Source organism: Rhagoletis zephyria, unplaced genomic scaffold, assembly GCF_001687245.7.
Source record: "Rhagoletis zephyria isolate East Lansing unplaced genomic scaffold, Rhagoletis_zephyria_1.1 Rzeph_scaffold_00106, whole genome shotgun sequence".
NCBI classification, from domain to species: Eukaryota; Metazoa; Arthropoda; class Insecta; order Diptera; family Tephritidae; genus Rhagoletis; species Rhagoletis zephyria.
The window spans coordinates 455,098-481,242 of record NW_016157190.1 but is presented as its reverse complement, the minus strand read 5'-3'; the positions used below and the strand labels follow the sequence as shown (position 1 = coordinate 481,242).

The 26,145-nt window shown below is 36.4% G+C and overlaps 1 protein-coding gene across 1 annotated transcript in view; it reads right to left on the bottom strand.

The window, feature by feature from the left end:
• Positions 1 to 15,483, bottom strand: part of LOC108377409 (protein lin-28 homolog) — a 16,988-nt gene extending 1,505 nt beyond the window's left edge. Inside the window, exons 1-2 of the mRNA XM_017633675.1 lie at positions 15,357 to 15,483; positions 242 to 320 (exon numbers count right to left, since the gene is read on the bottom strand). Coding sequence (XP_017489164.1) covers positions 242 to 320; positions 15,357 to 15,483 — 206 coding nt within the window. The remainder of the gene's footprint in view (positions 1 to 241; positions 321 to 15,356) is intronic.
• Positions 15,484 to 26,145: the final 10,662 nt, after the last annotated feature.

The window sequence follows — 26,145 nt, the reverse complement described above, 5'->3', positions numbered from 1 at the left end:
TTCTTAGTGTGTGATTTCGTTTTTGACTTGGATATGCTCTTAACCATACCACGTATTCTACGTTTAAATATAGCGGCTGTATCTCCGATACAGCCTGCAGACCAAGACGAAGGCGCTGGACTGTTCCTTTTTTTATAATATGATGTGGACAGCTGTAATTCGATGAAATCCATCATATAAATCAGAAAGTGAATTTTGATTTTTTTATTAGTTATGACTTTTTGCGTTTCAACGATGATATTTGTTACGCCTTTTATGAATTTCAGGTGACGATATATAGCTTTTCTTTGATTTTTGATATTCGACCACCAGTAAATTTACTCAAACAAACATATTTAACACTATTCAATTTTATTCGTACTTCAGTTAGAATTTTAATGTGCATGTTGTATTTGATAAGCACACCATCAAAATATTTATTAAATTTGTAGCTTAAAATATGCAAACAAATTCTGACTCTAGCTCGCCTTCTACTGAAACTGAATGTGCTACAAAACTGCGAACTCCAATATTTTATAAAAGTTTATAAAAGTTAATTTTGTGGAGCATTTTTTTTTAGTTTTTGTTAATTTTATGAAAAGTTTGAGACTTCAACTTACACGGTTTTTGTTATAGGATTAACTATATTTTTATAAAAAATAAGGAAAGAAACTTGTCAATATATTTTACTACTATTTTTGTGAACAAAACTGTACATGCATACGTAATATCTTTGATTTGTTTTAAACCAAGGAACTGTTATATTGATAATAATTTATGTATTTAAACGTCTATTATTTATTTTTTGTTAAATTAATGCGCTGTTATTTGGTTGTTATTTTGTTAATAAGCGAAAAAAGCTTAAAAATTAGCTGATTTTTATTGCTTTTCACTGATTTTTGATCCCAACTGTACTGATTATGTTACTATAATACCTGGCTACCCTAATCATGATCATCTTATATATATAAATATTTAGCCCGTTTCTTTAGCTTTAAACAACGTTCAGATGAAGTCTCTGATTGGAAGAAGTACATGAAAACTCCAAAGTTTGACAGATCCTTAAGTCCTCGAATAGGTGTTAGCTCATTTCACGTATAGAATTCATTAAAACCCATTAAAAAATCTGAAGCTAATTGAAAGTTTGATTAATTTTGTGGAAAAAATATTTAGTCTAAAATTTTTAAGTTTTATTGGGTTTCAGTAATATTTTTAAGGTTTTCCCCCCAATGCAGCAATTTAGATTTTTTTAAGTATCAGTAAATCTTTTTTCGCCAAAAAAATATGTCGGACCGAACATGGGATCGAAATAATTGGCGATTGCACAGACGTTTTCTGCTTTGTCAGGCGCGCCGTAGAATACACTTTTTTTCCAAATATTTCAAGTATTTTCACAAGGCACAGGACGTTATTTAAAATAAATCCGGCCCTGATTGTAACTATACTTTTTAGAGGTATTGTAGATGCTGTTCAGCCCACGAATTAATCCGACATGGCATTTTTTTTTTTTTGGTGACCCGTCCTAATGCATACATATATGTACATATGTATTATGTGAAAACAATAACAATGGTGATATATATAGAAACATGACAATGGCCTGGTTAATTTGAATACAACTCACATTATCCTTGCACATTTTTCGCCTTTGTTATCCTACTGTCGGCTACCTGATGTAGAACATTTGTCTACGAGTAATCGACAATAGGAGCAGACACGTTTGCTAGGCGAAATAATCTTGTTTCTGCTGTGGGAAAAGAACGTGTTTTACTTATATGAGTTTATTTGGGATAGTTGAGCGAATTCCTTCGAGCTGTATTTTTTCATTTCCTATTTTAATCGAGTTTTTAGATATCGACCGGTGCAAACGAAGAAACATGCAAATATGCAAATATACAGAGACACAAATACTTATGTAGAGTAATTACTTATTTATCAAGAAATAGAGAATACTTTTTCGATTTCATTTTTGTACGTATACCGAAGTAATGTTAACAAATCTGTGCATACTTTTTAAATAACATACAGGCGTTGTATGAAGCACTTGTCAAATGAAAGAGTCGATTTCAGCTATAAAGGGTACCAGCGCTGCCGTTTTGGTTGGTAGCTTCACTCTCCTTTGGTAGCTTGGTTGGTTTGATGAAGCCTTTGGTGGGCAAAAATGTTTTGAGTATACAGAACCTCACGATTTTCAGCTTTTTTAGGTACTTAGGCGGGTTGGGTACTTAAAAGAACCCGCTTAATTACCTCGATGCGGGTACTTAAGCGAACATAATTACTGATGTAGTTCCATCTTTTTGTTAACTTACATAAATATGTAAATCCTTGAATAAGACATGAACATTTAATAAAGTATACGTAGTTTAAAACCAAGATCGTAGCATTATTTAAGATTTTTCAATTGAAATACAGTTTATTCCCTAACAAATACTATATAAACTTAAGCTTAAGATTTTATGGAACACTTAGGGCCGGTTACTCAATGTCTGGTTAACATTAACTACAGGTTAAACATCGTTATCGACGTTACTGACTCCCTGTTGTATGCATGGAGTCGAAGACGTCGATAACGATGTTTAACCGCAGATTAGTATTAAACAGACATTGAGTAACCGGCCCTTAAAGAAAAAAATTCACCATAATTTTAAATTTCTTTAGCCCGTTCAATTTTAGTGTAATAATGTGCAAGTTTCAAGTAGCTAAAAATTACCATTGATTTTTTATAATTTTTTGCCGAAGGTGTGTGACGCTGCCACTGAATTTCAAAATATGTAAATATTTTAAGGAATTTTAAAAGAGCAATTAAAAGGGGAAAATTATAAGTAAAATTGTAAATGTGGCGCGAAAAATGTAGGTACTTAGGCGGGTTGGGTAAATAAGCGGGGAGGTACCTAAGAGAGGGATTTTCTTCAGATTACATTCAAAAATTCACATTGCCCAAAAATGTTGGTTACTTAACCGGATTAGGTACTTAAGCGGGGGGTACTTAAGCGGGTTTCACTGTACAACCAAATTGAGCAACAAAATTTGTTCGCGTGTACACGTTCAAAACATTGCTTTCACTTTGATCACACTTATAAGATTTGTTTGTTCTTTTTTTTCTATATTTTATTAAGCAAACAATTTTCTGCACACAAAAACTCACTTCCCAAAGTTACATATGCCCGGTCAGCTGCTGAAATAGAACGAGAAATTACCTAACGTGTTGAAGGAAAAATTGCATAGGAAATATGCAAGGTGTGAGTGTATTCGTAAAAAAGGGTGAACGTGTGCAAATTTAATAAAAATTGAATTGGACCGTTTGCACCATCTCCGGTTAATATTAATCCCCAGTTAAACATTGTTACCAACGTTGCCGACACAATGTTAAATGCATGGAGTGATTAAAGTCGGTAACGATTTTTAACTGCGGATTAGTGTTAACTAGAGATGGTGAAAACGGCCAAATGTAGAATGTAGTTTAATAATATAATCGGAAAAAATAATACTAAATCCTTAACTTCAGTTTAAATTTCCACACTTTAATTTCATTATAAAAAATTCGGCAGAATAACCGCCTTTTTTAATTTTTTTATTTGCATGATAGCCATGGTAACGTACCGGTTCAGTTTGAACGTTATCAGCTATACTCATCGTATTAATTCTGAATCTGATTGTCACAAAGGCATATGTATGTATTTATGAATGAATATAGGAATATAAAGTTTTCGTTTACACACATAGTGCATATTAATGTATGTATATGTGCACCTTTACCTAAAATCTCGTATTTCAGGTCACTTATACATACATACATGTCCCATTCATAGAACGAACAATGCGTGTCTATTTGTGTTTCGTTGTGAACATACCCCTATCTTATCTTCTAACCCACATAAAAGGCGGGTGAACGACTCCACAAATTGGGCGACTTACTTTACGAGCTCCATTCAAATTGTACATATGTACATACATATGTATACTTGCATTTGTATGTACATACTCGTATTAACGATTTTTGGGCAATTCAATTGAAAATTGAAGCATTCACACGCTTTCTCAGCATTCATATGTATGTAAGCTCCATATCATCGCCTGGGTAAAAGATTGTCCTATGTTGATTTCGGCAGGTTGTGGGAAATCGCGATTGGAGTTTGGAATGCAATTTCTCAAAAACGCGAAGATAGATTTTCTCCAAAGTCTCTGAAAATGTTACTAGTTTACAAAATTCTTAAATTTTTTTAATTTTTAATGATTATTGTTAATTAGTTTTGAGTTTATGAAAGATTTTCTTTAGTAAAATTTTGTCGTAGGCGTCATTTGTCCACAATTTGACAGCCACTTTGTAAGAACTACGACAAAATGTGATCAAAATGTATACCAAATTAACGACACTTTTTACTTAATATCTCGGAAACTAAAGGAGATATCCAAAAACGGAGAACCCCATTTTTAAGATATTGATTAGTTTAATATGACTGCATCACCAACTAAATTTTTACTAAATTATCAAAAAAGTTGTAGTCAATATCTCGGAAACTAAATGAGATATCTAAAAACTGATAACACCAATCGATAGGCCTTATTTAAAAATATATACAATAAAACCTGCTTAAGTACCTCACGAAAAATGTCAGGCGGGTGGGGTACCTAAAAGAACCCGCTTAAGTACCTTGATACAGGTACTTAAGCGAATATAATTACTGATGTAGTTACATCTTTTTGTTAACTTAGGTACATAAATACTTGAATAACAACGTTTAATGAAATATACATAGTAGCTAAAATCAAAATCGTAGCATTATTTAAACACATAAACAAGTAAAGAAAAACTTTATTAAACAAATATTAAGTGCAATGGGATGTAATTTTTACAAGAATTATATTATTTAAAAAGTCAAAGTTGGACATATTATTTTGTACCAAATTGGTTGCCACTTATGTTTATTTATTAATTTATAAGATTTTTCAATCAATTAAAATGCAGTTCATTCCCTAAAAAAATACTATATAAACCTAAGCTTAAGACTCTGTAGAACACATTAAAAAACAAATGCATCGTATTTGCAAACTTTTTCTCAGAAGTGTTTTTGGAGTATACAGTTTTATAGTCCATTCAATTTCAGTGCAATAATGTTCCGGTTTCAAGTGGCTTAAAGTTACAGTTGATTTTTTAGAATTTTCTTACCGAAGGTGTGTAGGGCTGCTACTGAATTTCAAAGTACCTAAATATTTTAAGGAATTTTAAAACAGAACTTAAAAGGGGGAAACTATAAGTAAAATTGTAAATGTGGCACGAAAAATTTAGGTACTTAGGCGAGTTGGGTAAATAAGCGGGGAGGTACTTATGAGAGGGATTTTCTTCAGATTACACTCAAAAATTCACATTGCCCAAAAATGTTGGTTACTTAAGCGGGTTAGCTATTTAGCGGGCGGGGGTACTTAAGCGGGTTTCACTGTAACTGCATGTAACCGATGAATTTTATTCAATGGTTTATTCAATGAATTTTTCCCTACTTGACCTTCAACTGACCACGAACCTGACGTGGTAGAGACTAACGGACTTCGGATTCGCATTCTGCGTGTCGAATAACATATACATATATAGGATTGGTTTAATGTGCTTTTTTTTTGTAAACCTGTGTAATAGTTACTTTTTTTTCAACAGCTAAACTTGGCCAAGTGTTTCTTAGTCGAAAATAAAAGTCCTTTTCTAATAATAAACAAACCGCTTATCCAAATTTAACAAATTTGGTATCGACTGAAAGAGGACTAAAATAGCTTTAAAACTGAAATATTTAAACGAGGAAAGCCCGGAAAAAGCCAGCTATTGAAAAAATTTAATTAAAAAATGTTTTTTAATTACCATAGGACAAACCTTGGCTCAGGTATATGCATATCCTTTGTATTAAATTATAAAAAAAAATATAAATAGAAGTGATAGCTTTCGATCGTTATTTCTTTAAAAGTTATTTAAGTCCCCTTTCATTTGGTACTGAAGTTGTTTTATTTGGATAAGCGGTTTATTTACTATCAGGAAAGAATAATGATTATTAATTAAAGCATGTTTTTTGGGACAACCGTTAAATACCAACCTCTTTAATGATGTCGGCCGCTGTGGTGTAGTGGTAAGCAGTGCGCGCTTCCACTCCACAATGCCTGGGTTCAAACCCTGGTCAAAGCAACATCGCAAAAATATAGAAAAAAGGTTTTTTCTTAACAGCGGTCGTCCCTCGGCAGGCAATGGCAAACCTCCGAGTGTAGTTCTGCCATGAAAAACAGCTTCTCATAAAAATACAATCGCCGTTCGGAGTCGGCGTAAAACTGTAGGTCCCTCCGCTTTGTGTGACAACATCAAGGCGCACGCCACAAATCGGAGGAGAAGCTCGGCCAAACACTAACATATGTGTAAGCGCCAATCTATTATTATTATTATATTAATGATTAATAATTAATTAAAAACTGTTGATATATTCATTAATTTTAATTAAATGCTTATTTTGTTATGTTTCATCATTTTCCATAATTTTTATTTTTTTTAATTACACGATATATAATTATTTGTTAATATAATTATCTGATTAATTACAATTATCAATCAACAACCCAAACTATAGACAAAAATTAAGTATATTTATTAACTTCATTAATTTATTTATTCATTTTATTATTGTCCAAATCTCTGATTTTATGATTTAATTATTACTGTTATAAAATTTTAAAAAGAAAGGACTAAAATGAGCAAAGTTAATGAATTTAATTTAATTTAATTTAATGCAAACTTTTATTCTTATTTAATTTCACTCGAAAATGAACTAAAGTATTTATCTTATTTTTACATAAAATGTTTTTTTTTTATATTTAATATTATAAAAAAGATGACAAATAATGTACATATTGTGCCTGAAAGCTTTTACTTTTAATAATATTTAATGAAAAATGCATTTAAAATTATGTTCGAAAGTTTGAAACATTTATGTATTTATTTCCGCTTTAATTAATACTCAAAAAATTTAACACTAATTGTTGTCAAATTTAAGGCTGCTAAATAAAAATATGTAATACATATATCAAAGTGTAGATACTTATTCAAACGTTTTTTATTGTATATTCATGAATTCATTTGATTTTTTGAATCCCAAAGTAATGGTTTCGGTCCATAATTAGATTAGTATTTTTCTGTCTGTTTGAACTGGTATAAGGCTGGCATATTTCTGACCGAAATCTGGCAATTACAAAATACCAGTTGATTGCATGGAAAAAAGATAGTTGGCTGACTAGTTGGGCATGCGTTTCATACTAGTTGTGAGGTAGTTTACAACTAGTACATTTGACTACAGGAAATACATCGGTCGCCGTAACAAAATAGAGTAACAATTCAACCCGCCCTAATGTACATACATATGTATACTTTGTAAATATCTCTGGTATTTTATTAAAACATTTTAAGTGACTTTAGAAGGTTTGGCTTTGAATTAAAAAATAATAAGTTTCCCTGAAAAAGTTTATATTTTATTGAGGTTCTATTAAAATGGCGTCTTAAAATACACCTCTGGCTAGTTATTCGTTAAAGTATTGTTTATGATCCCAATCAAATATTGCCAGAAAGAGGAAAAATGGCCTATCCGCGATAAGTTGTTTTAATAAAATGCCAGAGATATGTTCTGCTCTATAAATTTCACTATGCTTCTCGTCTTTGCCACATTGCCAACTGTCAGTAGCCTTTTAAGTACTTTACGTGTTTGGATTTTTTATTTTTTTTTGAATCTATGTCCTTTGAGCATATTTTGGGATTAGGCTGAAACCTGTACTTGCCTTCCTTAAGGTACACATGCATATACATACATATATACGTATTTTAAGCATATGTATGTCTGAAAATTCGTTTTATTTATATAAGCATATGGATGTATGTGCATCTCCTAAGAGAAAACGCAGAAATTTTTATGAACCAATTTCGCTGCGTACATTACCCGTTTAACGATTACTTCCTTTTTGATTAGGTATACAATTATTTTTGCCACAGAACTGTTTAATTTTTAGTTTTCTGATTGCCAGGAGAGTACACACCAAGTGCGGGTAATTTTCAGGAAGCCACAGTCAAGCGATCATGCCTCGGGGATATCACTTTACGTTGCTTTGAGAATTTGAATTCTAACGCGGAGTAGTACATATGTATGTACATACATACATGCATACATACATATGTGATGCGTTTATAGAAAAATATTCATACATTCAGTAGAACACATGAGTAGGTACATTTGTATGTATACATATGTAAAAAAAATGTGGAAGCTTACGAGATGAATATTTGAAAAAGGATATTCAAATTTGGCATTCGAGTTGGAATTTTGAGACCCTTATGAACAGGCTGAAGTTGATCCTTAAAGGTTAGAAACCGGTTTCAGATCGGAATGCATTCTCTGTAAACGTTCGCGCAATGTAAATTTATATAATATATACGTACCTACATACCTACATACATTCGTTCAAACATGTAAAAATATTTATGTAAGTTGTGATCGGTTGCTTTTTATTTGCTCATTAAATATTCATCCGCTTAATTTATGTGTGAAATTTGTAACATTTTTTTTCAAAGCATCGCCCGAATATAAAATGGATACTTTAAGATAATGTGAATGTTTCCAAAAATATAAAAACAAGGATAGACAAAATAAAGATAAAGAATAGGCGCAATGGTACTTATTAGCTTTATGATTTTACTGAAAACTTTCGACAGATAGTTACTTTACTTTCTTACACCAGGCAATGGGCTTTAATTAGATAGAATCAGTTGGCACTATTTCTCGGCCTGAAGAGTAACCCCGAGTTTTCGTGTATGCAAAATTCTCGTAGGTACACGAGATTTTGAGCATTGATGTCTTTGTAAAGTTACTTTATACCTAAATCTTGGTCGCGATCGGAGTGCTTCGGATACCAGTTGACCTCCACACTAATCCTGACTACAGCGAATCTCTACTCAGTTTAACAATCATTTGAGTACCAATTATGGACAAAAACGGAAACTTTCACCCACAATAAGACATCACCGGGCTCTTCTCGCTCAATGGGAGCATTTAGTAGAAATTTGGTCATAAATAGTGAAAGTAGAAAAAGTCGCACAAGAGTGAATTGTCTTGTCTAAAACCTCATTTGGCCTCAAACGAAGTGGAGAGTTCCTTCGAAATTGAAAGGAAGCTGAAGGTTGTATTCAACCTTATCCTATATAACCATATTAGTTTTGCGGTGTTATGCCTTTTTCAGGATTTGTGGAACCGTAAAAATCAGGTGGGCACACAGATACGGTCCAATTAGTTGTTTCATTAAGGACTTCGGTCTTTCACATAGCATCGTCAGTAAGATCTTGTAAGCAATGTTAATAAGACTTACACAACGGTATTTAGCGCAAACGGCGGAATCTCCCTTATAGTGGATTGGACAAAGTACACTAAGATTCCAGTCTTCGGGCATGTATCAGACCAAATTCTGTTTAACAGCTGTTACATGTACCAAGCCAAAACAAATCTATCCATCTCTCGGAAATATCACCTCAAATGGTGCTACACTGCTGAGTACTGATCAGCTTAAATATCTAGGTCTCATTTTGGATAGGAAATTAAACTACAGATCTAATATCGATGAAGCAATTCACAAAGCCCTAACGTCTGTATGCTCCTGCACCAGAGCTATAAGAAAAATCTAAGGTCTGGAGCCCAAAATCGTAATATGGATCTACACCGCGGTGGTAAGACCGATTCTTTTCTATGGAGTAGTAGTTGGGTGGGATGCTCTCAATAAAAAAGTAAATGCTAAGAAAATGTACAGAGTGCCACCAATGGCTTCTATACTGATAACAGAAGCCATAAAGACAACAGGCACCAAAGTTCTCAACATTTCTCCCGACGAAATTGGACGCAAGAAATACATATGCCACGTAATACTGCCATTAGGCTTAATCCAACCAGTAAATGGACGTCTCCACATATCGGTCACTGTCAAATTTTTAACGGCCTCACTCAGTTTCCTACAAACGACCAGCCGCACTTTCAACACCAAGTCAATGAACCGTGTTTCCTCAAGAGAGCAATGGCCATTGGATACAGCCAGGAAAAGAGGAGCCATCCACGTTTACACGGATGGATCGAAACTGACTACAGCAGAGTTTTGCGGATGGAACTGATGGCTATCTCGAGAGCCACATAACTGCTAGAGTGGCGGCTATTAAATCCCTTAGAAATATGTCGCTGTCTTCAAAAGTAGTTGCTCAATGCCGCCGATCTCTTAATGTTTGAAATTTTGAAAGAGCAATAATGTCAACGGATTTGGAGATGGATAGATTTCGCTTTTGAAAAGGTAATAATGTCAATTGAAGTAAGTGTCAATTGACCTTATTAGTGTTGATTTTGTTACCTGTCACCCGCCTGCGACAGTACTGCCGTTGGACAGGTGCGGAAAGCTTCTGTAATAGCCACGCACACCAGCCGGAGCAGCTTGCTCACCCTTTGCGCTTAAACTAGGCTTGTCCCACGCAGGTAATTCTCTACGAAGGTTGCTTTTCACCTTGTTTACTGACATTTCTCCCATATCTCGGTTATCTCCGGAGCTCGATTGGCTTCGGTGTGGCTTTCTAGTAAGGCATACATAAGTCACTCAAATATGCATAGTACAGCGACTGGCTTGGTTATGTTAAATGAAAAGACACTAACGCTCCATTGAGACCAGATGGAGAAGGAAGTGGCTTCACTTAGCATCTCCAATAAGGAACGAATTGCGTGCTTTAAGCGGCTGCAGCACCAAACAATAAGAATGAAAAATATGTATGTGAAAAGATAGCCTCATCAGTCGGCGTGATTAAAGATTGGTTAAGCAGCTTTGGGCTCAAACTACCCGAGCAAAAAAACTGAAACAATACTCATATCAGACTGTAAGAAGTTAGAGGAGGTAGCGTTGAAAATGTGTGACCACTTTATCATGACGAAATCCACAATTTAATACTTAGGAGTAGTGTAAGACAAGCGTTTTACTTTCAGCGCGCACTTGAGATATGTGAGAGAGAAAGGAGCTTCAATGATCACGGAACTATCGCGAATAATGCTTAACATGCGGGGACCGAAATAGCACAAACGTTAGCTCTTAGCGAGTCTGATCAAGGGCCAAATACTTCATGAGGCCCCAATTTGGTCGAACGCAACACAGTGTCCAGCATACTTCCGCGGAGTCAACTCAACATACCGTTTGTGGGCGCTCCGAGTTTAGAGCGTCTACAGAATAGTTTCAGATGAAGCAGCTTTCGTAATCGTCATTATGACAGCTGTGGATATACTGGCGAGAGAATCGACGCTTCTTGCATCCGCTAATTTAAATTGGCCAACGCCGAGTTCGGAAAAGCAGCATTACGGAGTTGCAAAACAAGTGGAATAGTACAATTAAGGGTCGTGGAACCTATCGCTGCATACAAAATCAGGTATCCTGGATGAATAGATTTTTACCTGTGTCAGTTCTTGAGGGGGCATGGCTATTTTAAGGCATAACTGTTTAAATTCAAGCATAAGCACGACCCGTACTGTGAATACTGCGGATGTAGCGTGGAAGAAGATGTCCGCCACATATTCCTTGAGTGCCCTTGATTCAATCGGCAGATGAACCAATTTATACTAGCTGTTGGATGGGTCTTTACGCCATAGTCAGTAGTCGACTATATGATGAAAGGAGGTAGTGAATGAGCATCAACCAGCGACATACTAACTTCAGTTCAGAAACACATGAGAAGCCTCGAGTGACAGCAGCGTATCACCAGTAATTAAACCAACTGAAATCGTAGCCGCGAATTAGAACCAAACCACGAAGTTCACCAACCAAAGCGTAGGCGCGGACTGGAACCTAGGCTATTCCAGCCGCCAATGCAGCGCGCGGATTTGTAATTCATGCACCCGGAGAGCAGGTGCGGTGTGGACTGGAACCTAGGCCGTTCCAGCCGCCAAGGAAGTGCGGCTTCAAATTTTAATAATTTTAAGATATTTGTTCTTGCTATTTATAATAGCGAAATTATAATTTGTATTTGTATCTAGTAAGAATCTAAAAACAATAAAGTTTTTTGGTTTACAAGGACGAATAGATATTGAAAATGGGCTTCTAATAAATTTTATATTTTTAAGTTAATAAAGTTTGCAGGACGAAATTTGATAATGATAAATAATGATAATGACAATAATTAAAAAAAATATTAAGCAAATTTTCAAAGATATTTAAGGACAAAATTTGTAAAGGACATTTTCCATAACCATTCGTTCTTATGCACCAATGTTATGTTATTTTATAATTATACAGAACTTTTTCTTTTATATGATACTTTTACCTTTGTCGGCCGCTGTGGTGTAGTGGTAAGCAGTGCGCACTTTCACTCAGCAACGCCTGGGTTCAAGCCCTGGTCAAAGCAACATCCCAAAAAAATATAGAAAAAAGGTTTTTTCTTAACAGCGGTTGTCCCTCGGCAGGCAATTGCAAACTTCCGAGTGTATTTCTGCCATGAAAAACAGCTTCTCATTAAAATACAATCGCCGTTCGGAGTCGGCGTAAAACTGTAGGTCTCTCTGCTTTGTGTGACAACATCAAGGCGCACGCCACAAATCGGAGGAGAAGCTCGGCCAAACACTAACATATGTGTAAGCGCCAATCTATTATTATATTATGATACCTTTATTGTTATATGTACTACATTGCATTGAATTTGTTAAATACTTTTTTGAAATAATCATATTTTTTAAATTTCAAAATCGTTAAAAAAATTCTGACGTCAGAGAGAAAAACTTAGTGCGCATTTTTGCTATAATTTACCCATAGTTTCGCAAATGTATTCATATTTTTGTGTGTAAAATTTACTTCCGCGCGGTGAAATAGTTAAAAAAGCTCTTTTTCTTTAAACAAGACTTGGCAAAACCTACTAGGTGTAGCTCAGGACTGAGTACAACCGACTGGGACGAGCCTGCGAGCCTAGTGCTCAAACCACCTACCGAAGAAATACTCGACGGTGGTACTTGCAGAAGGCTTAGTTCGGGTTAAAGTCCCACGCTGACTATATAGGATATTCTGCGTCGCAACCGTAGTGTTAATTGCCATTTCAACCCCCACACCATTCCCACCGTACGCACGTATGTACGTACAAAAGTACATACATCTGTGTTATAGATGGTACAATGAATAAGCATCACTGGTTGTTTAGCAAAATACAGTGCATTCCGGTCATAATGGACTCCATGGGATCGCGTCACATTGTCCTTTATAACCGAGTGTCAATTTTATCAGAATACAATATTTTTAAATAATAAAGAAATAATGTACATGTTTAAATACAAAATTATATACTTTTCATGGAAGGTAAGTGTCCGTTTTTCCGTTCCGGCATTTTCCTTAAAGTGAACAAATCACAGATCAAAAACCAACCGTCCCTTACAATCTACCGCAGAAGCTGATTGCCTATTTTGACAGATTTCCGTAAACCAATGAACTTTGTCTGGCGGCCGCTGTGGTGTAGTGGTAAGCTGGGTTCAAGCCCTGGTCAAAGCAACATCGCAAAAAATTTAGAAAAAATGTTTTTTCTTAACAGCGCTCGCCCCTTGGCAGGCAATGGCAAACCTCCGAATGTAATTCTGCCAAACCAGCTTCTCATAAAAATACAAATGCCGTTCGGAGTCGGCGTAAACTGTAGTTCCCTCCACTTTGCGTGACAACATCAAGGCGCACGCCACAAATCGGAGGAGAAGCTCGGCCAAACACTAACATATGTGTAAGCGCCAATCTATTATTATTATTATTATTATTATTATTATTATTATTATTATTAATGAACTTTGTTTAAGTATATAGACATTTTCTGTAACGGAGACGGTTGCATCTCTTTACTGAGTCCTGAGAATTACCGGACTTTTGTTGGGAGACTTTTTTTAATTTGGGCTGACAGCCCCGGTTACAGTGGCCAAAAACCGATATTTTTGTCTATTATAGGCGGAGTCCATTATAATCGAGTCTATTTTAACCGAGTTTTTTTATATATTTGAACTGGGACAAATAGATATATAATAACAGGGTTTCCATTTTAAGCGAGTCCATTATAAATGGATTACACTGTATCTACTCAAATATGTAAGTATGTATTTGCGTTTGTACTATCTGCGAGCTTCGCGAGGGTTGATCGCTTATGATTTTATGATGATTTTAGCGAATCAATACTAAGTAGATGCTTTTTTCCTATACATACATACATACATATGTACTATATACTCACAGTATCGATGCAATGCCAATAAAAAATGATTGATATATTTGTAAAAAAAATACTTTCCTACGGCTGATTGGCTGGCTCCCTGACCGAGTTAATCAGCCAATAAAAACGAATCGCCGACTAAAAATTTTAATTATCGAATACTTAAAATTTGTTTTTGTTTTGTGTTTGTCGAAATATGTATGTATTTACATACCTATGTACATATGTATGTGAGTACATGTAAAAACAAAAACTATAATGAGTTTAATAAAAATGTTATTCACCTTGGTTTCTGTTGACATCAGGCGACGAATCGCTTCGGTCCGACTCTTGTTGTGTTATCGACATTTGTTCTTTGGGTTTCTACTTTCTTGAAAGATTGTGGCTCGGCTTTGTTGATGCAGCTGCAGTTGTACCCTGTGTACTATTGGTGTTGGTGATTGTGTGAGTGATGCTGCTAGTAATTTCGGTGCAAGCGCTGTTTTGCTGGTTGCATATTAAGAAATTTTTTTTTGTTGTGTTACTTATTTGTACTTTTTGTAGTTCCTAAACTAATTGACGATGCCTAGATTCTCTTTGTTCTGAGAATATCAACGTCAAATTTATCTTCACTTAGTAAATGCTCTGTAAAAAGGTTTAATCTCCACTGTCATGTTTTTATGTATTTCATTTGGGTTTACTAATATTTTAAAAATTCACAGCATAAACAGTTTCACTCTATGTTTCTTATTAATTTTACTGGTCTCCACTAGCTTAATTTTTTTGCGTCGTTGCCAATTGGCCAACGTTCTATTCTTTTTATCAATGAGTAATACGATCAACTTCCGTCATTCTTCACCTATGCACCGACGCGACGGACACAAACTTCTACACTGACGCTCAGTCAATTTGTATGCCTTCCAAGAACTTCCAAAAATTTCATTCAAATATTTTTCCCAAAGTTGTTGTCTGCAAGTGAAACAACAAAAATACCATCTATGAAGTCCAACTTTAGGAACCGAAAACGTCACTACCACAACAAAACAAACGCAATAATGACGACTTCTGATGACGCTTACTTCGCGACTGACGATTGACTAGAAACGCCAAACTAGAAAATCACAATAAAATATAACTGAGTGGTTGCTGCCCTCACCGCTGCTGCTGCTGCTGCTGCCGCGGCCGCGTCCGCGTCCGCTGTCGCTGTCGTCACTGCCCTCGTCATCTATGAGAACCCGAAATCCCAAATCAACAGCAAACCAAATAGAATTTGAAATCAACATTGAGCTATGTAGTCAGTGTTGCCACAGTCAATTTTTTTCCTACCAAAACCTACCAAATTTTTTTGAGGTTTAATTTTTTTCCTAATGTCAAGTTTATTAAATATGTAAATAATAATTTAGTAAAACTAAGACACCCCTAGTACAATAGAAATAAATGTGTGTCTCTCTACACATTCATATTATAATTATTATTGGGTCGGGGGTACTTCCGCTGCGATCTAAGAAGGTCTATTGCGCTTAACCCTAATTGTAATCACTCCAGTCCTAGTCTATTTAAGAAGTTAAGCACTTGGAAAGGAGCCATGTTTCAAATTTTGGGATGAAGAAGACAGTCGGAACGTGTTTCAGTATGCTATCTATGATACTTGGGCAGTCACATAGAATATTATCTGGGGTCTCCTCCACCAGCTCACAAAAGGCTAGGACAATTTGGGCTCCACGCTTTGCGAGACAGTCAATGCTTTTTTTGCCTTCAAATCCTTCATGTGCCGGAACGCACCACAGCGTTACGCTATTGTGGTCTTCCAAGTGGTTCAAAAGCTGTCCATAAGCCCGACGCTGTTTTAAAAACTGCTAAGGCCTTTATCCGAAATAATATTTATTTTGGACAGATGGGGCCATCTAAACAGACTTCGATTGCGAAGACTTCCGCCTGGAATATACATAGTTGGGTATGTGCACTTGGAAGTCATTGTGCGCTCCAGCAGGTCTCTTTCAAAAAAAATAGAAAAAGTAGGAACGCCTGTAATGAAACCAAGGGCATCCGTTGGACAGGTGCCCATAGCTCCTGTGATGGCCACGCGGACCAGTCTGTGCAACTAGCTAAAGGTGGCACCCGCCTTTGCTTGCTTAGCTCTTGGCCACCAGGCCAGTGCCGTATATGTGACAACGGGTCTTACTAACGCATTGAATACGTTACTTTTGGCGATATTCACCAAGTCTTACCATGGAGTCTCCGGCAGGTGGACAATAGTGGACTTCAGAGAGTTTATTGATTATAGTTTTAGATGAGTCCAATGGATGCTTAGATGTAGGCACATAAAGTATATACCTTGGATCTTCATATTGTATATACATATATGTATTGTCAATAATTAGGGTTACCGTTGTACTTACTAAGTATATTCACATCTTTAAGATCGCCGTTATACGAATGCACCGATGAAATATTTGTGTAAACCAGGTTGCTAAAATGTTTGGAGATACATATCTTATATTTTTCGCCAATAACTATTATTGTCGCGGAACCTACCAAAAACCAATCTAGTCTACCAACCTACCAAATAGAAAAAAAACCTACCGGTTTTGGTAGAAAAAGCCCATGTTTGGCAACACGGTATGTAGTCCCGTCTAGGCCTACGCGTGCTTGTATTTGTGTAAATATGTATGCACGTATATTTGTATGTATTCACGCACGTTGTAGGTATGAAGGTGAGGGATGTGGTATTTCTGTTGCTGACACTGCCGGCAGCGCGCCATACGCAGCTAGACGCAAGCATTAGATACATTATGGGCATGTAGGTATGTATGTACGTCATCTATCCAATAGCCACTTGCATAGCACTCAACAATGGCAGCAGCGTTTGCACGAACACGCACACAAACACACACACATTCATACACCAACACACGCACATCTTTTGTAGACGATCGCTCATACGCATTTGTCCCGAATTCGCTGTGCGTGCATTTATCTACGCCGCAATAACCGAAGCGAGGCGAAATAAGGCTGTACGTGCGTTTTATTGTAATAGATTTGTTTTAAGAGGCGTTGAAGAAAATGAACGTGCCTGGAATGTATACGATGTCATCCCCTATATAATTTATCTAGCCTAGACGATAATTTGTTACGCTAGCTCTCCGGTGCATACATATGTATGTATGTACATACATACATATGTAGCTAGAGGGTAGCAATGACCCGTGGCAGAGTTTCGAATTGCACTACTTTTGATGACTAAGCATCAAGGTGGTTTTCTTCTATTTTCATGGTCGCAGTCCTAATGCATTTGGCAACTGGTTGAAAATGAAAATTAATTTTCTTTATACATATGAATGTATGTACATATGTATATACATACGGATTTATGTACCACATTTATGTATGTACATATGTACATATTTATCTAGTTAGTTAAAGGTGAAAATTTTAATGCAGTGGAAAATTTGTGATGAACTACTTTTAATTTCAGAGTTGAAGCTGAGTCGTACTTAAAAATGACTCGCATTATTTTGTAATATACATTAGGGTGTCCCGTCAAAAAATTTTTTTCAGCTACACTATCGCAAGAGGTATCGAAATTTTCGTAATTTTACACATGTTAGGAAAAAGGCAAAAAAGTCAGAATTGTGTGTCGTTTTGAGGGCTCTACCACACCATGAAGTTTTGCACGTATTTTATATGAGAAAAATCACTTCTTCGTAGAAATAGAGATAAAATCCTTAAAAGTCAATATTTTTCAATTTGCAAATTCTTTTTCTTTTTAGGAGACTTCAAAGAATAATATCCAGTTATTTATTTAACCTTTTTTAATATTAATGATTTTTTTATGGTTCCCCCATTTAATTATTTTGGGGATTTTGGGGACCTATAAAAAATAGTTAGTATTAAAAAATCGTTAAGTAAACAATTAGGTATTATTCTTTGAAGTCTCCTAAAGAGAAAAAGAGTTTTCAAATTGAAAAATATTGACTTTTAAGGATTTTATCTCTATTTCTACGAATAAGTGTTTTTTCTCATATAAAATACGTGGAAAACTTCATGGTGTGGTAGAGCCCTCAAAATGACACACAATTCTGGCTTTTTTACCTTTTTCTTAACATGTGTAAAATTGCGCAAATTTCGATACCTCTTGCGATAGTGTAGCTCAAACAAATTTTTTGACGGGACACCCTAATATACATACATACGTACATACATTAAGGATTGTCTTACTTATATAGTTGATTGCGGCTGGCGTTTAATAATTTTTATACCCGATTACATTTGTGCACATGCGATTTATGACCTTGTTCGCATAGCGGTGATTTGAAGCAGGCTAAAACGACCCTGCAAAAAGTGGGACTAGGTTAAATACTAGTGCGGGACCACGCTACCTTGTAACCAACACTAGTAACCAAAATTATCCAAATATATGGAGAAAATATGGTTACATTAACATTACGATGTCATTGGACCTGACCACCTCTGGTCCAACACTGCATAACATGGGACCACCTATACAACTACTCCTTTTGGACCATGGCACATTCGACAGCCCAGTCATGTTGCCGATGGGCCACGAAGGGGTCGTTCTCAACACATATACATATATCAGTTTTTTACGTTTGAAGTAGTCCAGGTAAGCATAAAAAGTTACTAGTATGCAACCAGGTCCTTTTGCACATACTTTAAAACTACGACCCAGTGGACCCTGGTCCTCAAATTTTTGCAAGGTATGTACACCTTACAGCATAAATTACCTTGTTCCGTTCAAACTACTTCACATAAATGAAGTACGTTGACATTTTCTTTCGTAATTTCAATAGATATGTGTACGTAAGAGTGTGTGGTTAGATTAAAAAAAAAATAAAAAATGGTTGCATACCTACAGGCATTTTTTTTAAATTTCCTCAACAGTGGGGGCTAACATACATAAATTAAAAATCTTTATTTTCTCTTCAGGTTGTTCTTGATTTATGATAAATTATCTAATTTATATTTAATTTATTGACAGATTTTACAAACCGAAATTACTTGATTTCAGCATGATTTCCTTATAAATTACAAATGAGCCGTAAATTACGATAATGTGAACATGCTTTAAGAAAATCAAGTAAGGTGTAGACTTATACTTATTTATATGACCAAATGCAGGAGAGTGTTGGAGTATGGTTATGGTGCATCTACAGTTACGCGAGGTCAGCACAGAAAGAGAGAGAGAGAGAGAGAGAGAGATTTGGCGGAGACACTACAACATATTCCGTTTAAGAGCTGACTAAATTCAGCATGTCGCACATGTTCTTCAGAAGAGTATTCATTAAAATTTGTTCATTAGTCTCAAAAGACAAAGAAACTTTTCCGAAGCTTCAACTTAATGAGCTTTCTTGCCACTTACATCCTCTCTAGGAAGGGTAGGCCCCGGCGAATTTCTACATGGACGCGACGAAGCTTCATGGAAGCGCCGGTGCAGCGGTTTTTTTATGCAAGGAGCTTGCCTCAAATCTCAAATTTATAACAAAACTAACAGTTTAAATGACTAAATTACTCGCACACATCTGTCCGATTCTTCTAGTGCAACTCGCCTCTGACCTAAAGCTTGGGGTTTTCAGACGCACTCTTCAACCAAAATCAAACACGAAGTACCTTGGACCTTGGAATCGTACTGGACAGCAAACTGTCGTGGAAACTAAATGTGAAAGAGCGGGTGAGGAAAGCCTAGGCAGCACTCTATACATGCAAGTGGATGTTGGGCTGCACTTGGGGACTTTCTCCTGCTCAGTACTCTTTTATGGCATATTCGTATGGCGGATAGCAACGGAAAAGAATACATAACTGGAGAGTGTTTACAGGCTCTAAATGATCAATATAGTAGCTGCCTTGAGGACAACACCAACGGCGGCGCTCCACGCAATTCTACATATGCCACATAGCGTTTACAATTTCCGCGAAGCTTTATGCCGCAGTGCAGCTTGGATTCAGAACGTAGGTTAACAGTAGTATAGCGTCGTACTTAACCGGGCGAATAGACTACGCGATCCCGCGTCTGAGTTTCGAAAGGTTTCTAGAAGCTACTGTAGAAGTTGACGGTTGGCGTAAAGGCGTGGAACGGAAAGGGAATGTAACGCACGTCTACAAGGACGGTTCTAAAATGGACAAAGGATTAGGGACTGCAGTATATTGCACAGAACCGATAACTTATAGGTCATTTAGGCTACCAGATTACTGCAGTATATATCAAGCCGAGGTCTAAGGAGATACTACAAAAGATACTACTTTCATATAAAACAAATTGGATCACCTTCGCGGATTGTAAGGAGGCTATAAGAAGGCTACCTGTGGCTAAAACACTCCACCTGTATTGTGTCCCAGGACAGGACACAAGAGTGTGGAAGGTAATGAGAGAGATGACGAGCTAGCCAAGGAGGGAATCCTATTAAACGTCTCACTAATGACTAATATACCAATACCTCTTGGCGAAATCAAAATATCAAAAGATGTGCCCATATACCGCCAGGCAGATAGGCTTTGGAAAGAATTCAGGGCTGCAAACTTGCAAAAATTATGTGTAATTCATAAATACGATAGGAGGCTTACTGATTTCCTAATATCAAAAAGAAGAAAAGACTCGAGGCTCCTGATAGGATTGCTAACAGGCCATTGTTTGCTAAGAGCACATGCATTTAAATTAGGCCTAATAGAGGAAAAACAAAATTAGGAAATGTGTAACTATCACAAGGGTCTAATTTGCGAGTGTCCAGCCTTCAGCAGGCAAAGACTCGTGTTATTCGGCAAGGTACAGCCGCCACACATAGACCAATAGGACCCTAGTGATGCCAGATGGAGATAGAGGTTTAGTTAAATATGTAAGTTCGAAGTATACATAATTTAGGATGTCGCCGCTTTGAGCAGTCTTGAAGCCTGAGTATTACCATAATTTAAGATTATTAAAATCCGTAGCTCGGTGATATTTCAATCGCATTTCTGATAAAGCAGGCACAAGATGTGTTATAGGGTCTCCCTTGTCCCCGTCCCCATGCATTTCCTGCAAACTTCACGGACAGCAATACCCATTTTGCTTGCATGCGCTGCCAACATGTCGTGTCCTGTTAGGACACCTATAATGGTTCTGCAGTCTCTTCATGCCAGCGATAGTATAAACCGGGTTTGTGTCCCGTTTTCCAGTCGGCACATGACTTTAGAGATTTTGCAGGTATTTAACGCATTCCATCTCGGTAAAGTCTGATTTTTCACCCTCTGGTGTATTTCGTTATACAGATTTTTTAGCGGTTTCGGAATGTCATTCTCTTCTTCTAGCACCAAGTGGATTCCGCTCTTGGCAATCTTATCTACAATGTCGTAACCTGTAAATGCACTTGAGGCTGCTGCCCTATTTATGGCCTCCCTGCTTCTAAGGGCATTTTGTGACGTAAATTGGTACGAACTTATAGCCTTAATCGCTGGTTGAATATCTAAGTATGTGTTAACTTTAGAGTTATTTTCAGTCATTGAGTAGGCTCAGTAGCTCAGCGGCTTTTCTCACTGCGAAAACCTCTGCCTGAAATATACTGCAGTGATCCGGCAGCTTGATGTGCCGACGAACATTAAGTTCTGAGCAGTACACTCCCGCTCCTACTACATTATAAATTTTTGAGCCGTCTGTGAAGAAGTTAAATGTCATGCCTCTGCGCCATCCGGTTTCTTCGATAGTAACCCCAAAACTCCTTATCCCAGTTATAGCAAGGTACCATGCAGTCTGTGGTGGCTACATGCCCTTTGGCTATTGAGCTGTGGCCAGTGTTTCTCTGCTTGAACTCCCCTGTTGCAATCAGTCTCCCCGCGGACTTAGCAGCAAAGCCCTTTATATTGAAAATTTTTTCCAGTGTTGGAGTTGTTCTCAGTGCTCTTGTTGTACACAATAGAGAGAGTGCTCCTTTCTGTCGCGGTCCACCACACAAGAGCGTCATAGAGTAATATTGGCCTCGCTATTGCTGTGTAGCACCAATGCATTAGTGCGGAGGATAGGCCCCAAGTAATACGTAGCATTTTTTTGCATGCGTTGAGGCCATTACCCGATTTCTTCACTTTGTCCTCCACATTGTACCACCATAGCAGTTTACAGTCCAGTATTACTTTAAGGTACCGCACCTTTTGGTTTGAGTTCAGTGCCTTGTAATTTCTTGTAAAAAGTAGTATATCCGTTTTATCTGCATTTATCCCTAAACCTGCGCGAGTAGTTCATTGGTATATAGTATTGAGAGCTTCTTTCATTATATCACTTATGGTTTCTAGGTATTTTCCGGTCCCCATTACTTCAAAGTTACTTAGTAGATCCTTTACTATAAGCAGCCATAGAAGCGGTGAAAGCACCCCTCCCTGTGGTGTGACCTTTACCGCATGCCTGACTTCACCCCATTCTGCTCTAATTCGTCAACAGCCTAAAAGGTTTTTTATCCATAGAAGGACCAAAGTGTCTATTGAAATTCGCTAAAGGAAGGGCAGTGTTCTTTAACATTGCGTAAAATAATTGATTTGTAGGTCGTAAATGCATCTGGCAACGCTGTGGGCGTTATATTCGTCTATGTGAGACCTCTTATGGTTAGCCAGCATAACTTAACCTAACCACACGCATAATTGCATGATTTACACTTTTGTCTCATCTCTTTTTCTGATGAACCTTATCGTTCAGCTGAAAACTGGTAAAAATCAATTTATGTGACCTTTGGCGTTAAATAAATTTTTTTTTGCAGATGTGGAACCGATGTAGAATTTTCACATTTCATTATAGTGGTGTTCGCAACATTCGTACCATTTTTCAGCTTTATGCGAGTTATTTGAACCTTGGTTAAAAAATATTAGTTACACGGGTTAAAATATACTGAAACTATGTTGAAAAATTTTTAAATTTATTGAAAAATCCCCATTTCAAAAGATTCCCCCATATTCATGTGTAGTATGGACGTACACATAAATGCATACATATGTACATGAATATGGGTATGTAAGCGTGTCTGCGGCTGTACCAATTAAAAATTCCAAAAATTTCATTCAGGTGAATCGATCTAAAAGAATGTCACCATAGTCATTTTTTACATGTCTTTTTGTTGTAAATTACAAATGAAAACAACAATTCTAGCATTCAAAATCGCCGTGACGCAAATCGAAAACAAAGACGCACCAATAAGTAAAACACAACAAGCATATTCTAAATTATTTATACACATAAACATTAAGCAATTAGAAAGAGAAGCAAAACCATTTAAAAGTGTGTCATACTCACTAACATACCGAAGTGACGTCGAAGCCAAAGACTTCTTAAGTATCAAAGTATTTTTCGAGTATTTCCTGAATATTTACTACTGGTAGATTCTCCATTCACATTTGTATTTTTCACAATCACCCATTCCACTTATATTCTAAACAAACTGAAGAGTAAAATGGAATTTGAAGAAAAATTGTGTATTACTCGACTACATGCATACACGTACATATGTACATATGTATGTATATATGTATATATACATGTACTTCTGAACATGCTAAGCTGATATTTTTGTTGATTTTTTTGCCTCGAGTTTTATGTTTGTTTACGTCGATAAGCGCCAACGCTATGAATGGCTATGAAGTACACAGAGCGTTGTGTCGGCGTCGCAATCTAGACGCTAATGGAGGGGAGCACATGAATATGGAGCAGAGGTTAGGTGGGGAGATTAAAATTTTTTGTGTTCTGGTTGTCAATGAAAAGAAAATAAAAGCTAAACTACATTGTATCCAGCCGCCAGATAAGGTCATAAACACTTCAGAAACTTCCCTAACTTTCTTGGTGGAAACAAGAAGTTGACAAATAATTATAGATAACTAGATATATTTGAGTATATGTACATATGTCTCATACCATTCGTACATAATTGCGTCGGCGGTGTCGTGGTCAAATTTATGAAAAATCCCTCAATTCGTTGAAATTTGTAATGCTGCCACAGCCTTACCCGGGGCTTAAACCAGACAGTTTTCCACTAACACATGCGCACTTCTGCGCCCACTCTGTAGGTCCTGAGTTCGACCCCTGGTCTGGGCAACATCTAAATTAGAAAAAGTTTTTTCTAAGAGCGGTCACCCATCGGCAGGCAATGGCAAACCTCCGAGTATATTACTGCCATGAAAACGCTTATCATAAAAATCATTCTCCGTTTGAAATGTGGCGAAAACTGTAGGTCCCTCCCTTATGTATGTATGACAATATCAAGGCGCACACCGCAAATTGGAGGAGAAGCTCGGCCAAACACTTAGCAAATGTGTAAATTGGACAGTGATTTGACGTATGAATGTATGCAGACAATAATTTTGACATATGCGATTAATACTTTTGACGCCTTGTGCAATAAAGAAGAGAAATTAATAACAAAAAACTACATATATATCGCACACCATCTTCAAAAGAGACATAACTCAAAAATCACATCCGAAAATATAACTGCTTGTGGATGGTACAGATTCAACGCAATTATCTAAAACAAAAACAGTTAATACAGAAACAGTTTTCTAGTTAGAGAATTAGGAGGGATTGGGTGTTGCTGACCCCATATGCGGCATCACAATGAGCCCTGAGCCTAAGTGTGTCTTATAGACGTCCGCGACAACCTAACCCTAACTTAGAGAATATAATAATGAAAAAAAAATATCTGTATTAATTGGAGATAAATCCTACGAATCGATTTATTCCAAAAAATCTACCAAACATTTTTATTAGTGTGCCCCTTCAGAAGATGTTGTATGATATAATAACTGAAGAGACGCTAAGGTGTAATTTTGTCTTTTTATTACTTTATAATTTTAGCTTAGTGAGTGTCAGTCAAAATCGTATAGTAAATTTTTTTTTTCGATTTTCGCTGATTTTTTGTTGACAGTGTTGTGCACATTCTTCCATAAAATACAAACCCTTCGCTGGCTTATATCTCAGTGAGCGCGATGAAGAAGTCTGTTGGGCAGATGTGGTGCTCTCTGAAATAGCAGCTATAACTTCTACAACTTACAAACTATTGTTTTGTCACAATAATTTTTCATTAAAGACGCCAAGCTCAACAAAATTGTTGAATATGATTTTTAATTTTACCAATAAACAGTAAAAAGAAAATAATTACTGAAAACGGCTTACGTAACACAAAGGTATTTGGTAGCAAAAAAGACGGATTCCGCTGAATTAATAATCTTCCTCCTTTTTTTTAAGTCGGTTAATAAAGGAGTTCATATTAGTGTTCAGTGGCTCCAAACTAGTTAAGAAAAAAATACATTTAAAATACTTAATTAGTAAATTACCGTTATTTATAGCAGCTCCTTCAATCGATATAAATGTTTCACTATGTTATGAAAATTTTGTACATAATTCCATAGGCGCAGAGCACGGCGGCGGCGAGGCTCATCGGCGTAAACGTCTAATATATGTATACCCAGTAGAAAATAGTAATGCATAAATTCATATATCAATCGTCCACGGCCACGTCAAATGAGCCCATGAAATTTTGGTCATTTTCTGAAAAGTGACAACTATTGCTAAAATTTGTTCATCATAGCATTACAAAAAAAACACTTTGAACCGTTTCTCGAAAAACCGCACCGTTTTTTTTTATTTTGAATAATAATGATATTTGCAACTTTAGATTGAAAAATTAATAACTTCCGACTCGTTTGCTATAATTGAGTGAAATTTTTTTTGACAGTTAATAAGCGTTTTCTCTTTCTGAATAAAATTTTTCCCAAATTAGATCACAGTGAAAATTTTACACAATGTAGTATAAATACTTGTTTTCGTTCTCCAAAAAGAAAAATTTGGTACTTCGCACTCTGACAGTATTGAAAAAAAGTTTTTGACACGGGCGCCGCGTAATTATTATCGCCTTGAACGTTGCGGGCGGTGCATGCGGCTGACGCTATAAACGCGGCTGCTTAAACTTACTTGTCCGCACTCA